This window comes from Actinia tenebrosa, unplaced genomic scaffold, assembly GCF_029948245.1.
Source record: "Actinia tenebrosa isolate PJP-AT-01 unplaced genomic scaffold, QUT_ActTen_1.0 PGA_scaffold0__85_contigs__length_37466705, whole genome shotgun sequence".
Classification (NCBI taxonomy): Eukaryota; Metazoa; Cnidaria; class Anthozoa; order Actiniaria; family Actiniidae; genus Actinia; species Actinia tenebrosa.
Window position 1 is genome coordinate 12,430,618 of NW_028292569.1, and position 16,193 is coordinate 12,446,810.

A 16,193-nucleotide genomic window follows, 5' to 3' on the forward strand; every position below is an offset into this window, starting at 1 on the left:
TTCTGCAGTTAATAATTTAATATAGAAAGCAGCGAAGGAAAGAAGCTTGTTTTGCCGCCAACCGACTGAGTGTTAGGGTAAACAACAGGTGACGACCGCACGATAATCCAATACTTTTTGATGCCGTTTTCCTGGTTTGCAAGAACCTTTAAAGTGTCTTGGAAAAAAACACGCATAATTCTTGAACTAAAGTCAGCAATATTCTAGAAAGAGCCTGCGGTTTTTGGTCGATTTACAAAATATCTCAATTTGTACTAAAACTAGCTATTTGATTATATCAGGTGTGAATGTAAACATTAATGAAAAGTCTGTTCAAATTAAGGAATATTCTAATATTTGTATTTTTAAGTATCGGCAGGGTTGCCTTGTAACTGGTGAAGACCTTTTATCCATATAAATACAACTGTAATGTTTTCGTTAAGGATACAAACTATGACCATTTTAATTTTTATTCAACTGAGTTTGCGTGTAAATATGTTTAGCGCGTTATTTTTGCAAAACGCATCCCACACGGAAAAGGCTGACTATGGGTGAGTAGTGATCAGCGACACTGGCTTCAAACCGGGACTGCTGGTCATAGCAAGGGGTTAATCATCTACGGTCTAGGGGCCGACTAACCTCTCCCTTAGGCTTCGACCGAGCTTCCTGATCAGTCTGTAAGTCCTTGGATAGCGGTGTCGGGGTCGAAATCTCCGGCGTAGCCGTAAATGCTTCGCGCTGCCATACGACGGTTCAGCACTCGATGTCTGGAAGTATGGTCCTACACAGTCAATAAAATGAAAGCAAGTGTACCTAAACCGAGGATAAACTATCAAATGAATAGGTTTGTAAAATGCGGAATGAATTAAGTAAGCATTAGAAGTGGAACAAATGCTACAGAGCCTTCCCTTTTCCTCCTTATATTACGCCCCACAATTTCCGGCAGGAAAAAAACTCGCTACCATTCTTCCTTTGACTTCCACTTATTTCACGGGAAATAATGGGTAGGATGTGGGAAAGAGGATGCACTGTTCGTATACAAGCAATCAACAAGGTTATATCAAACTTTTTATTTATTGGTCCAGGTCTGTACTTGGAATCACTGGAAGGCACAGAGATGTTTAGTTGTTACAATGCGTACTTATGTATGGTACGAAGAGAGAAAGTAGACTGATCGTTAGTCTCTCTCCTCCAAGCTCTCCAAAGCAATGTTTCAATGTATTCAGAGAGGGTAACAACTAAAAAATACAACAGAATGACTATTCATCGAGGCTTGCTTATATTTTTTCTTAGTTTACAGTGTTAATATTTTATCATTCAGTAATGTAAGCCTTCAAATATTTACAATATACATTTCAGTAACAGAACAATTTGTAGTCAAAAGTCTGTCTACAAACAGCGAACATGAAGAAAATAAAGAAAGTAGCTTGAATAGTGTGACTCTCAAATGGCTTTCTCTTTCAACCAATCAGAACACACGGAAACGTTCAGTAATCGTCCAATCACGATAATACCTATCGTCTGTATATCCTACATGAAATGACTACAGGCTAAAGCGCCATTTTTCGCCCTTCGATGCTGATGGTGACGAGAGTTGCATCCTTTGTTTTGTTTCTATCCTTGAACTTTCTCATTTGTTTATCAACTCGACTAAGAAGTTTTGGAGAATTCTGGTAAATACAAGAAAAACGGTTTGTAATCTTTTGCATGCTTAGTATTTAATTGGGATATAGACGTATCACTCAAAATATATGGGTTACCTGTGGTACATTATTGTCGGGATGGAATGGGCATTTGTATCAGGAACAGTACGGTAGTATTTAATTGGGCTATAGGCGTGTCATTCAAAATATACGGGTTACCTGTGGTCAAGAGAATTATTGTTGGGATGGAGTGTGCATTTTTATCAGGAACAGTACGTGAGTAATTGAATTTCTTTAAAAAAGATAGAAAAGATGTGATTGCTTACTCTTCTGAAGTCCATGCTATCCAGGTTTGTCTTGGGTCTAACGACGTAGTCCTTGTTGGATGGCGCAGGGACGCGCGCTCTCATGATAAAGCCCTTCTCACCAGGACGAGCAGCTCTAGGCAACGACATCAATAATAATAATATTAATAGGGTTTAATAAGTACATAAGTTTTGATTGTGGAAAATATTTGGCGTGAACCTGCTGTTCCGTGACCGTGTCGGTACCTTTAGCAGTTGGCTTGCGCTCTGTGATTGGTCCGCATTTTACATGTAGGTCGTGACACCTTATCAAGTGCTCACCATCACCGTGACAGTAGGAGTAGTCACGCCTTATTGCGTGACAAGTTCAGACACCGTGACGACGTGGTTCATTCTTAATAGCAGTCCTACTTAGCTTTTTACTTGCGACGGAATCGGAGTTGGAATCGGAAGCAGTTCATGCACAAACCAAGCAAAGAAAACCTTCCGATCATTCCAATTCCGCTTCTGACGCACATCTGACTTTATTTTTCTGGTTTTCACTTCGTCGCAAGTGAAAACCAGACTTTATAGTCTACTCTATCGCTAGATAATATCAAAAAGCTTACTTTTTGTCTCCGTGGAGAGCACGGTCAATAGAACGAGGTGTCTTGCTGCCTTCATCTGTAGAACTGAGTCTTCTTCGTTTAGACATGTTTTGATAATCTCGTTCTTCTCTTTCTTCTCGGGACATGGACTTGAAGTTGGATGTTACTCCGAATATAGGCCTAGCCCATTCATCTTAGACAAGATATACAGCTTTTAAAAAAAATACCTACAAAAGGCTTTTAGGGCTTCTAATGTTCCAATATCTCAGTAGGTGTGGTGAGGGGAACGAGGATTATTGACACGAATCTATATATTACCCAGATACCATTGTTACGTTACCTTTATGGATAATGCACTACCCCCCAACCCTTCTCCCCATGAAACGGAATTTGGCTGACATCACGTGCCCCTCCCCTCCCCTTTCTCTTGCGTAACTTACTGATGAGCTTGCCTGCCATGTCCTTATTCTGTCTTATCTCTTTAGGATGTCGGTACAGATACATAACAGCTTTACCAAGTCCACTCATCTTTAATGCCCCTGTGTCCAGTGCTGGAAACTAGTAACAAAACAAGAAATGGGAACACGTTATACGTAGTCTTTAAGAATACACAAAGAAACGACAACCACCACAGAATCACTAGATGCAACAGCAATAGCAGCAGCATCAACGACAACAGCAAATATAGCTGCAGCAGAAACAAAAGCACCAATAGCATCAGTAACAATGACAGCGACAGCAACCACAGCGTCCCAGGTTTTTCAACCAGCTAGAAGCTTTTCAGTTTTGTGTTGTATTATTATTAATAATAATAATAATAATAATAATAATAATAATAATAATTTATTCAACTTATATTGCACAGTAATCAATATTTTTGATTTAGAAAGATGATTAATACTTACTGCAGACAATATCTTGAGAAGGCCCGTTCTTATTTGTAAATGAGGCAATGAGCCATCTGGTAAGGGTGACAGCCAATCCTACAAACATACAAACATCAAATAATTTCTGAATATTCAAAAGACTTTAACAACGTCATTTATAAAATATATGTACCTTAATTCCATTAAGAATCCCTGAATCTATAAATGTGAACTGTAAATCAGCTCTGGAAAAAAAGAAACATTATTCAGCTTTAAATTATGCCTGCAGTACGATTTTTTGTAAAATGAATAAAAATAAGGTTAGACACAGTGGAAATTGGAATTTAAAAGATGACGAAAGACAATGATGAAAGATGCAGAGAAAAATAAAACAGAAAACCCACAAGCTGTAATGTGTCAGTTGAACGCATAACTCACTGATGGTAATTGTGAAGCTTGAAGAAGCCTTGGAGAAGCTTTGAGAAAGCCGATACAATTACTCACTTGTTAAGGTGCTTTAATATTACTGGAAGAAGCTTCAGTTTCTTGGTGGCTGCTTGCTTTGCTTCATTTGACATTCTGTCTTCCTGTAACATAAGTCAGTAGATATTATGTAAAGGGGGAAATAACTTTGCTTCAATGTGGACTTCTGCTATCCAGGAAGTAAGGTGTCTCGCACTGGTTACACAGAAGTTGAAACAAGTATGAAAGATAACCAGGGTCTTTCTCTTACTAAAGAAAGGAGATGTGATCATCACTGTAATAATGAATGTTGATGATAAAGGCAATGGTATGGACTGACAATGATGGATGATCATGATGATTGGTGCTCATGATGATGATGATGGTAATAATGGATGTTGATGATAAGGGCAATATTATAGACTGACAATAATGGATGATCATGATGATGGGTGCTCATGCTGATGATGATGGTAATAATGGATGTTGATGATAAGGGCAATATTATAGACTGACAATAATGGATGATCATGATGATGGGTGCTCATGATGATGATGATGGTAATAATGGATGTTGATGATAAGGGCAATGGTATAGACTGACAATAATGGATGATCATGATGATGGGTGCTCATGCTGATGAAGATGGTAATAATGGATGTTGATGATAAGGGCAATGGTATAGACTGACAATAATGGATGATCATGATGATTGGTGCTCATGCTGATGAAGATGGTAATAATGAATGTTGATGATAAGGGCAATGGTATAGACTGACAATGATGGATGATCATGATGATCGGTGCCCATGCTGATGATGATGGTAATAATGAATGTTGATAAAGGCAATGGTATAGACTGACAATGATGGATGATCATGATGATTGGTGCTCATGCTGATGAAGATGGTAATAATGAATGTTGATGATAAGGGCAATGGTATAGACTGACAATGATGGATGATCATGATGATCGGTGCCCATGCTGATGATGATGGTAATAATGAATGTTGATGATAAGGGCAATATTATAGACTGACAATGATGGATGATCATGATGATTGGTGCCCATGCTGATGATGATGGTAATAATGGATGTTGATGATAAGGGCAATGGTATAGACTGACAATGATGGATGATCATGATGATCGGTGCTCATGCTGACGATGATGGTAATAATGAATGTTGATGATAAGGGCAATGTTATGGACTGACAATGATGGATGATCATGATGATCGGTGCCCATGCTGATGATGATGGTAATAATGGATGTTGATGATAAGGGCAATGGTATAGACTGACAATGATGGATGATCATGATGATCGGTGCTCATGCTGATGATGATGGTAATAATGAATGTTGATGATAAGGGCAATGGTATAGACTGACAATGATGGATGATCATGATGATCGGTGCCCATACTGATGATGATGGTAATAATGAATGTTGATGATAAGGGCAATGGTATAGACTGACAATGATGGATGATCATGATGATCGGTGCTCATGCTGATGATGATGGTAATAATGAATGTTGATGATAAGGGCAATGGTATAGACTGACAATGATGGATGATCATGATGATCGGTGCTCATGCTGATGAAGATGGTAATAATGAATGTTGATGATAAGGGCAATGGTATGGACTGACAATGATGGATGATCATGATGATGGGTGCTCATGCTGATGATGATGGTAATAATGAATGTTGATGATAAGGGCAATATTATAGACTGACAATGATGGATGATCATGATGATCGGTGCCCATGCTGATGATGATGGTAATAATGAATGTTGATGATAAGGGCAATGGTATAGACTGACAATGATGGATGATCATGATGATGGGTGCCCATGCTGATGATGATGGTAATAATGAATGTTGATGATAAGGGCAATGGTATAGACTGACAATGATGGATGATCATGATGATCGGTGCTAATGCTGATGAAGATGGTAATAATGAATGTTGATGATAAGGGCAATGGTATAGACTGACAATGATGGATGATCATGATGATCGGTGCCCATGCTGATGATGATGGTAATAATGAATGTTGATGATAAAGGCAATGGTATGGACTGACAATGATGGATGATCATGATGATGGGTGCTCATGCTGATGAAGATGGTAATAATGGATGTTGATGATAAGGGCAATGGTATAGACTGACAATGATGGATGATCATGATGATTGGTGCTCATGCTGATGAAGATGGTAATAATGGATGTTGATGATAAGGGCAATGGTATAGACTGACAATGATGGATGATCATGATGATTGGTGCTCATGCTGATGATGATGGTAATAATGAATGTTGATGATAAGGGCAATGGTATAGACTGACAATGATGGATGATCATGATGATCGGTGCCCATGCTGATGAAGATGGTAATAATGAATGTTGATGATAAAGGCAATGGTATGGACTGACAATGATGGATGATCATGATGATTGATGCTCATGCTGATGAAGATGGTAATAATGGATGTTGATGATAAGGGCAATGGTATAGACTGACAATGATGGATGATCATGATGATCGGTGCCCATGCTGATGATGATGGTAATAATGAATGTTGATGATAAGGGCAATGGTATAGACTGACAATGATGGATGATCATGATGATGGGTGCTCATGATGGTGATTATGAATGACGGCATCATACCTACAAACTCACCTCTGCTGCTTGTTGCATCTGTTTAATCATCTCTACAACCAGATCATCATTATCACTAATCAAATCACCATCCTATAACAAAAAAGATAACATTAACAACAGTTCAAATGCATAATTCCCAAACAACACTTATCAACTTACTCCTTTTCTTCTTCTCTTTGAACGGTTTGCCTAAAACAAAAACCAACACATATGATAAATATGCCTGCAAATTAGATTGAACCCTGAAACAACCTCTGGGCTGATCTAAGTCAGGGCATGGCTAACTCACAGATAGAACCCTCAAACAACCTCTGCGCTGATCTAAGTCAGGGCATGGCTAACTCACAGATAGAACCCTCAAACAACCTCTGCGCTGATCTAAGTCAGGGCATGGCTAACTCACAGATAGAACCCTGAAACAACTTCTGCGCTGATCTAAATCAGGGCATGGCTAACTCACAGATAGAACCCTCAAACAACCTCTGGGCTGATCTAAGTCAGAGCATAGCTAACTCACAGATAGAACCCTGAAACAATCTCTGGGCTGATCTAAATCAGGGCATGGCTAACTCACAGATAGAACCCTCAAACAACCTCTGGGCTGATCTAAGTCAGAGCATAGCTAACTCACAGATAGAACCCTGAAACAATCTCTGGGCTGATCTAAATCAGGGCATGGCTAACTCACAGATAGAACCCTCAAACAACCTCTGGGCTGATCTAAGTCAGGGCATGGCTAACTCACAGATAGAACCCTGAAACAACCTCTGGGCTGATCTAAGTCAGGGCATGGCTAACTCACAGATAGAACCCTCAAACAACCTCTGGGCTGATCTAAGTCAGGGCATGGCTAACTCACAGATAGAACCCCGAAACAACCTCTGGGCTGATCTAAGTCAGGGCATGGATTAGTCACAGATTGAACCCTGAAACAACCTCTGGGCTGATCTAAGTCAGGGCACGGCTAACTCACACATTGAACCCTGAAACAACCTCTGGGCTGATCTAAGCCAGGGCACGGCTAACTCACAGATTGAACCCTGATGCAACCTCTGGGTTGATGAAACTTTTTAATACGAAACTGCTCTAAGTCTTTCTATTCTAATTTTGTTAGGTGGTTACCTTTTTCTGTTCCATCATGACATCAAAATCCCAAACATGACTGTGAAAATAAAAAAAAAACATTGCATGAAAAAATATTCCATGACTTATTTTATAACATGTTGTGCACTAACTACAGAACAGCCGTACAGCTGTATCTGTCATATGACTTACAGGAAACCCTGGAAGTAATCAGGAGCAACTAAAAATAACGTAGTAATACATACTGCCTTGATCCTTCATCATCAGAATCATCGTCTTTACTCTTGTCCTGTTTTGGTTTAGGGACAACCATTTGATCAGACACTTCTCCTGTCACTCCTTCATCCTCATCATCTGATATCATTGCTTTAGAAGATCTTTTGGATTCAACGTCTATGGTGAAAATGTTATAATAATGTTAGAATAATACCACACTCACTTCACACAACATTGACAATGATATTCAATTCACATTGTGTACCTTGCTTGGCTTTGGATAGTTCAATATCTTCTTGGTCAAATCCCTGAAAGAAGCCATTTCAAAAGTTTTAATTCATTTAGTTGGAATATTATTGCCTTACAAAATTACTATAATAGGAAGGTATGTGTGTGTGTGTGTGTTGGGAGTGAGGGGATTGCAAGTTTATATATTTTCAATATCATGACATGTAAAGCTGTACAACAACCATGAAGGATTGAATTGCCATCTAGTCATAAGAGTGACATATCTATTTAGTTTTGTACAGTTTAACCATAGTGCTGTACTAGTCCAGTCATAAGAGTGACATCTCTATCTAGTATTGTACAGTTTAACCATAGTGCTGTACTAGTCCAGTCATAAGAGTGACATATCTATCTAGTATTGTACAGTTTGACCATAGTGCTTTACTAGCAAGTTTATTGCCATTTTAGCCACTACTTACTTAACTAAAGAGTACCTTCCAACGTCAAATATTGTCTTATGAATATGTAGTGTTTTGACCATCAGACTGGGAAAAGACTAAATCCACTGTTTTCCCATTACAAACCATGTGTCATTCTCTAGAGTATTATTTCTTTGTTTAACAGTTGGACATCAGAAGACACATGAATGTGCATGATACAACTCAAACAAAGAATCTTATTTTCAAGAGAATGACATGTGGCCTGAAATGAGAAAATATTATGTCTCTAGAGGTAGATTGAGTCCAATTCTTAGGATTCCTGCATTCTCAAACACACGCAATAAAATAACAGCAGTCTACTTATAGTACCAGCACTTTCCAATCTAGTCTTAGATTTGCCCAGAACTATACTATAATAGACTAACAATGAAAATACTTGAGCCCACACATGGGAATATACCTCAAACTCCTCTTCTTCATCACTTGCACCAAAAATATCTGCAATCAGTTGGTCTCCAGCTTCTTCTGGTTCTGATCTGTTAGAGTAATGATCATTCTTAGAAAAAATGTGTTATCAATCAAGGTGTATTTTGAATGCAAACTCAAGAGGAATCATCATCATGTAAGACAGCCAAGAACTGTTTCTGATATTGAAGACTCACAAGTGAAAAGAGTAACATGTACTTTAATGATGGGAGAATGTGGGGTTGGGGTGGGGGTAGTTACTGTGTTACCTTTCTTCATCTTGGATATCAAGGTCTTCTGAATTAGCTTCTTTCTTATCATCATCATCATCATCATCGTCATCATTATCATCGAATACAGCTGTAACCATAAGGATGATAACAGTGATTGTCTATGCTTCAGTCAATAATCAGTTAAAGTTATCTTGATTAAAAGTCTTAGTGAGGCTAATGGGGCAATGTAATATGAACAAAACTCAAATATATTGAACCCTATAACAACCTCTAACACACAAATCAATTTAAAATTGGAAAACCTTGAGAAGAACCATAGAATCAAAGTAGAGTCCCAACAATACTCTTGTTACATGTGATGCTTACCCTGAGACCAGGAATTGAACTTTATAGACTCTAGAGGTGAGATCACTACTCTATGCTTGATCCTAATAAGAGAGGCCTTAACCACTGATGACTTTGATACTTATAAGTTGCTGGGATTTTGAGCTGCCAATACTGGTTTAAACTGTAGGCTAACTGGGAGAAAATATATCCCAAATATATTTTCTTCCAACACAATATAAAGCTGTATTGGCAAATGGCAATGAGTTTCATATCGCAAGGTTATTCTGAGCCGACAATGTGGGTGTACATGTATATTAACAGCTTGTGACTCTCTCTATCAAACTTATATGAGAATCGCAATACTTGTCATCATTCTTCAATTACCTGGTGATGAATTAGCTTCTTGTTCACCCTCCTTGACAGATTGATCCTCATTGTCATCCTCTGTGCTCTTATTCACAACGTCATCATCATCATCCTGTTTACCTTCAGCTTTGTCTCCTGGCATCATCTCTGATACATCACCCTTTAAAATATCATCAACTATTGCTGCCTCTGGTTCTGATAAACCTAAATCTCCAATAGGAGACAAAGGCATTTCTAAGTCTTCTTCCTCCTCTTCATTGCCATTCTTAGACACATCTTTTTTCGTTTTATCTGTTGATTCTTCTGGTATTGTTTTCTGTGAAGTGGCTTCATTTGATGATGTTGATTCCTTCTCTTCTAATTCTTCGTCGTCGGGAAAATATTGCCCTTCACTAGCTTCATCGTCCTTACTCTTTTCCTCTTCTTTATCACACTCTTCATCCTTGCTGACTTCGAGGTTACCTTTCTCTGTAGTTTCAATCGATTCATTGTCTACTTCTTCTTTTGAATCATGTACACTTAGTTCTTCAGGCAGTTCGTCCCCTGCTTCACTACCCGGACTATCAACTACGGGTTCAACAGGGCTTTGTTTACTGCTCTCCTCTTCCTGTTGTTCGTTATGTTTTTCATCAGACACTTCACTCGAAACCTCTTCGTCTTTTTGTCGTCCATCATGGTAATCAGGAGTATGAGGTCTTTCTATTTCTCTTTCTTCCCCGTCACTATTATCAAAGGTATCTTCTATATTGTCTCCCATGATGATAAGGGACCTCTTAGAGAAGCTCTTTATACGCTTCCTTCTTTAAAACGGTTTAAAATGTATCATAAAATACGCGTTTTTTTCTTGGATGTCATGAAATACGACGAGAAAACCAACCAAAGACAAGGGAACCATCACTTGTTGCATTGTGGGATGGCTTTCAAAAACCACAGGAAGCCCATAACCGATGCTAGTCAAGGGGTGGAGTCTTCACTTGTTTTTGTTTGGGGGGCAAAGAGCCATTTTCCCTGCTCTCTCTATTACTTTATCTTTACTTTATCTTATGACCAGTATCTTTAGATATTCATGGGAAGGAATGCGTGAAGTCGCGGGGAAATCAGGGGGTTTATAAAGAATCACTTCTAATAGATAGATTATATTCACCGTCTGCTCATCATCCTACCATTTATCAGTTACACTTTCGTGTTTTTCTTTGAACTCAAGCTTTTTCCGTGTGATTTTCACTATTTTTCCTCCTACTTTCTTGCTTTCTTTCGTTTTTCTAATGTCTTTGCCTGATTGCTAGTTGCGTGATACATTTCATTCTCGAGCTCGTGCAAAAACCGTTAGATTTGGAGAAAGCGTGCGCAAGACCTTTCTTGTTGAGTGCACGAGCTAGGTCATGGTAAACGTTCTAAAGCTATCTGGCCTAACATTACTCAGTACTGTGCTCGTCACTATGCATGTCGCCTACTCGAACACCAGAATTCTGAAGCTTTTTTCGACGCTGAACGACAACAGCTCAGTGAAAGTGTGTAAGATCACCTTACTACAGCACCTTGTGTATGACAACGACTACGACGCCATCTGCCTCAGTGAAACTTGGCTGAACAGTACCATAATGAATAGTGAACAAGAGAATATTATGTTTATCATTGAGCTCTTAATTGCCGATAATAATCAGTCGTCCAAACGGAGAAATTTATGCGATGCGTCTGGGATAACTAAACTGTGGGAGAAACGCGCGCTTGACTTCGGTGCGTGATACGTGAAAAAGCAGATTTTCGTTCATTTATTTTAGTATTCGAAGCGTAAATTTCTGTGTTTTGAAATTGTTGTTTTCTGGAGATAGCAAGCTGTTCGTTTTGCGGCCTACTTCTTTTCTCCCTTGAGTAGTGAGGGAGGTAACAGTTCAATATGGACAGGTGTACATGCCGTAAATACAACCTGCTCTGTTATCCTGTTGTACTCTGCTTTGATCGACAGTGTTGTGATGGGTATGGAATATCAGTGCGGATTATGAAATAGGGGTTGGGGCGAAAATTGCCGCATGAAATGTTGAAGGCTTGAAATGTCTAAGGCGTTTTGAATAAAAAAACAATCAATAATGGATCTGCTATTATTAACTGAAACGACTGCCTAAAATAACAAGAGGAGAGTTGAATTTGGCTCTGGCTCTGATACTACTTCAATCAGATATGACGCATGCGCAATAAGATCTTGCTATGTCAGTGCTTTCGTCATGTTTCATATGTCGTTTCCCAACTTCACTAGTGTCTTGAAATGCCAAGAAGTTATGACATTCGATTCCCTTTTATTAAAAGAAAGAAAAATATTAGTCTTAAATTGCTAGATTATTTCTATTTACACCTAATTGCAAGACGCGCGGTTGTCATATGAAAAAGCAAATTAGGCATAATTGGTAATGTAGACTTCATTCTTGTAGGTGATATTTTTCTTCGAATACTCAGTCATAATAAAAGCTCACAATTTGTACTTCAAGGCCGCACAAGGTTAATATTTTTAATATTAAGAATTTTTTATTGGTTTTAATCAAAATCAAGAAAAATGATTCTTAATTTGTAGTTTAGTATTTGCTGCTTTAACAATCTTGAAATAACAAGAAATAAGGTGTATTTTCGCGGTAAGAAAATGGCAAATACACACGGTTAGCCACTCAGTTCATTGTGGCACATTTCAATCAATACTCGACAAGAAGCATACTGTGGTCACGCAGCGATACTGATCAATAGAATAACTGAATAGTACTAAATGGGGATTGTTAGAGATCACAGTCACTACTCAAGCTATTCAAAAAGCATACTGTTAAGTACTTATGTTCTCTCTTGGAGTTTTTCTCATCATTTATTTGTTTCTTTTCTACAAATTTAATAGAAAAAAATAGTTACTAGCCGCTATGCATAGACTGAATAGTGTCGAAGATATCTTTCATCTTAATAAAACATGATCTTAGTAAGTCAATAATCTTTAACTAATCGTTACCCTAACGTGGTAAATGACTGTTGATTAGACAATATTAGTAAAACTAGCCTTTTCAACGGGGGATCCTTCAAAATGACTCCCAGTGATCTTGTGGTGTTCAGTGCGCTATATAATGTTGATACTGATGGTATTAATATTGAATGATTCATGATAACGTGCATGAACAGACCTGCCAAAGGGCTTACTGAAATACCACTAGAAATATCTTGGGTTTTTAAATATTTATTTAAGCGATTGCTATGAGACAATTCGTGCCAAACGTAAGCTACTCTCTGGCCGTGAAGTACTCATTGGTAGTGATGGTAATTGCTAATTTCAAACAATAGATTTTTCTTAATCTGTGGCGATATGCGGAAATGAAACTTGCCCTTATTTTATTTAGCCTATCGTTTTTAGTCAAAGAACGACTGAATAAATTGCGTAAAGATAACAGACAACCCAATGATTTTAACTAGGAGAAAATTCCAATATATTATCAAAAAGATGGAATGCTATGATTACATCAAGATATCGCGAGAGAGCGATGTTATCAAACTATATGCGATAGCATTTATTCCTTTGAATTTCTATTTGGTTTCAATTCCTTCCTGATCGTCAGGTGCCTGGCTCATGTACCTGCATGGCGGCTGTGTTATATTCAAGCGCTTTTTCTGCTTTAAACCCACGAAAAAAAATCAGCTAAAGTTCAAACGTCGAATACCAAGACGATGCCTGCGGAAATCTTCCTGATCGGTTCCATCATCGTCATCATTCACCAAAGAAAAGTGCGTGCCCAAAACCTTTTTGAAATTGGTTACAAACAAGAATACTGGCAAAGCGAGAATTAAAACCCCAATGATAGACAGAGCGCCGCCCACGAGTTTTCCTGCTAAGGTCTGGGGATAATGATCTCCGTATCCTAGAGTTGTTACAGTACCAACAGACCACCAGAATGTGGCAGGAATAGAAGTGAAGTTACTCTTGGGCTCTCCATACTCTGCGTAATACGCCGCGCTCGATGAGAGAAGAACAGAGATTAGTAAAAATATTAAAAACATTGTCAGTTCTTTGAGGCTGGTTAAGAATGTAAAGAGTAAAATTCTCATTCCACTTGAGTAACGCGAAAGTTTGAAGATGCGCAACACGCGAAGTATTCTTGCGACTCTCATCGCTGACAAGGAACCTGATCTACTACCTTCAATCAGCAAGACCAAATAGTATGAAACAACAGTTATGAAATCAATGATGTTCAAGGGCTGACGAAAAAACTGCGTCTTTTTTGGAGCGGACGCAAAGCGCACACACAATTCGAAAGTGAACCAGATATAACATCCCGATTCCAATACTGCATAAGTATTTCCCTCTAGTACTGACCTCATCGTGCCCACAGATTCATGAAAATCGTACTCAAGAGATTCAATGCAAGGTATTACGACTGACATGACAATCACAGTGACGGACCAAACCCCGAGTATCCTGGCCCAAAATGATGAACCCGCATACGTAAACAATATCCAGATTTGTCGCTGTAGCTGGTTCTGCGGCTGTGAGCGCGCCGAATGTGGATTCCCCGAAAGTGATGTTTCGAGTTTCTCTCTTGCCGTCACAAAATCACTTTGTATTTCAAAAAAACGTATCTCGTCCATGAATATGTCATCAGAGATGAGATCAGGCTTGACGAGACGTCCATAGGACTGATAGTAAAATAGAATGGCGTCGAAAACTTGACGATTTCTATTGAAGAAGTATTCTTTTTGCTTGTGATCAAAGTACTGGGATCTTTTAGTTGGACAACCAAGTAAAGTGTTAGGGTAACGAGAGAGAGTAGATTCTAGCGTTTCATACCGTTCCCCACTGACGTTGATTACAACACGATCGCTGAGGTACAAATTACTTTGTGAATGCGACATCGGAACGAGTCGACTCGAGAGCCGTACACTTGCGTATGCACTTGCGGAATTAGTCGTACTGATTTACGGTTAAAGTTCCAAAGCTCGGCCTGTGTTTCAATGAATAGCCCAATGAATCGTTATTCATGTGGAATCTAACTAGGAGATAAGTCTACGTGTCCGGCTTGCCACACGGACATGCAATAACTCTGTTTTCAGTATAGCTCAGGAACCATGTTGTTCTGCTCATTAGGAGCGTTTGTAGAACTTCTTATTCATTCTTTCTACAATCGTACTGATACACTACACTTCCTCGGTCCAATCAACCAATCAAACCTATTAAATGACCGCAATAAATCTTTTCACAGTCGAGGTTGTGGTAAGTCAAGTCAAAGCTGAGCTTGTTTCACAGTTGTACTAACTCGTCAAACTCTCACTAGCACTGCCGCGAGAGAAAATTTGACCACAAATATAGTATGAATTATTGAACAACTATTCGTTCTTCAATATAAAATTCTCCAAAATACGCGTAAATACGTTTGACACTGATGGCAATTTAGAGTGCATGGTTGAGAAGCTCCATATCATAATCGAATTAAGTTAACAAAAAATAATTGAAAAAAATATCGAAATTTAGCTTTAGAATTTAGCGTCAATGTCATGCAGCCAGCCTCGTGATGTAGTTTTGAAGGCAATTTCTAGCAACTCAATATGTTATAATTAAAACTAAACTATCATTAGTTAAATGCTAAAACGTTTTTTTTAGTTAATTATAGTTAAGAAATGATAACGAAGGAATATTCTCGGATCCCCTTAAAATGATAATATTTTTTTTCACAGGTGTAGTGGAAATGCACAAAAGTTATTTTTAACCTAGATTACACCTATTTCAATAAACGTTGTCACCGCCAAAGGCAATAGGCGATAGTTCATTCCTACAGTGGAAATATGGTGGGCGTTGAACCTGATTGAATCAGTCTCAACACTCTCTCACTATCACATGTTATTGACGAGAATAAGTAGCAGAAACACAAGTCATTCCAGCTATTCTTGGGATCGTGTAATAACCTATCTCCTATAGCTTTATTGAAATAAGTGTGTATGACATGCATATTCTTGGCCGCGAAAAAATAAAGTAAGCTTCTTGTACTTCCCGCTAAAACACTGTCAGTTTTGTCGTGACTTGATTGATCAACGTGACTTCTGCTGAGTCACGAGATACAAAATGCATCGAATTTGAAAGTCATGACACATGGAGGGATTAACACCGGCACGATTCCAATATGCACTTAAGCTAACGGACACATGGTACAACGTTGCGCGCAATGTTGCAGGCAATCGATATGATAGAGGAAAATAACCTTGCGTCGATTTGGCACTATAAAGTAATTGTGGGAGTGTTTTAGGGGGCAACGTAGACGCCATTCAGTAATGCCGACTCGACCCAGACTCGATGTTGCTG

General features: G+C 38.6%; 2 protein-coding genes across 2 annotated transcripts; both read right to left on the minus strand.

Moving 5' to 3' along the window:
- Nucleotides 1–1,034: 1,034 nt before the first annotated feature.
- LOC116292403 (protein IWS1 homolog) lies at nucleotides 1,035–10,764 on the minus strand. Its single transcript, XM_089031278.1, has 15 exons — nucleotides 9,899–10,764; nucleotides 9,224–9,314; nucleotides 8,950–9,025; nucleotides 8,087–8,129; nucleotides 7,851–7,998; nucleotides 7,645–7,684; nucleotides 6,682–6,711; nucleotides 6,541–6,612; nucleotides 3,885–3,967; nucleotides 3,574–3,625; nucleotides 3,420–3,497; nucleotides 2,955–3,072; nucleotides 2,536–2,707; nucleotides 1,949–2,063; nucleotides 1,035–1,649 (listed from the first exon to the last, which is right to left on the minus strand). The coding sequence occupies exons 1-15, from the start codon at nucleotides 10,635–10,637 to the stop codon at nucleotides 1,530–1,532; spliced, it is 1,977 nt and encodes a 658-aa protein (XP_088887404.1). The 5' UTR covers nucleotides 10,638–10,764; the 3' UTR covers nucleotides 1,035–1,529.
- Nucleotides 10,765–13,424: 2,660 nt separating this feature from the next.
- On the minus strand, nucleotides 13,425–14,763 carry LOC116292372 (potassium voltage-gated channel subfamily A member 1-like). Its single transcript, XM_031699679.2, has one exon. It carries the CDS (start codon nucleotides 14,750–14,752, stop codon nucleotides 13,538–13,540), a length of 1,215 nt encoding a protein of 404 aa, XP_031555539.1. The 5' UTR covers nucleotides 14,753–14,763; the 3' UTR covers nucleotides 13,425–13,537.
- Nucleotides 14,764–16,193: the final 1,430 nt, after the last annotated feature.

What these genes read in the sequence shown, in the direction of transcription:
- LOC116292403 (XM_089031278.1), bottom strand. Translation starts at nt 10,637, where the DNA reads ATGGGAGACAATATAGAAGATACCTTTGATAATAGTGACGGGGAAGAA. An exon ending in AGAAGCTAATTCATCACCAG is followed by an intron (nt 9,315 to 9,898) that starts GTAATTGAAGAA and finishes TTATGGTTACAG; the next exon opens with CTGTATTCGATGATAATGAT. An exon ending in ATAGCATGGACTTCAGAAGA is followed by an intron (nt 1,650 to 1,948) that starts GTAAGCAATCAC and finishes TGTATTTACCAG; the next exon opens with AATTCTCCAAAACTTCTTAG.
- LOC116292372 (XM_031699679.2), bottom strand. Translation starts at nt 14,752, where the DNA reads ATGTCGCATTCACAAAGTAATTTGTACCTCAGCGATCGTGTTGTAATC.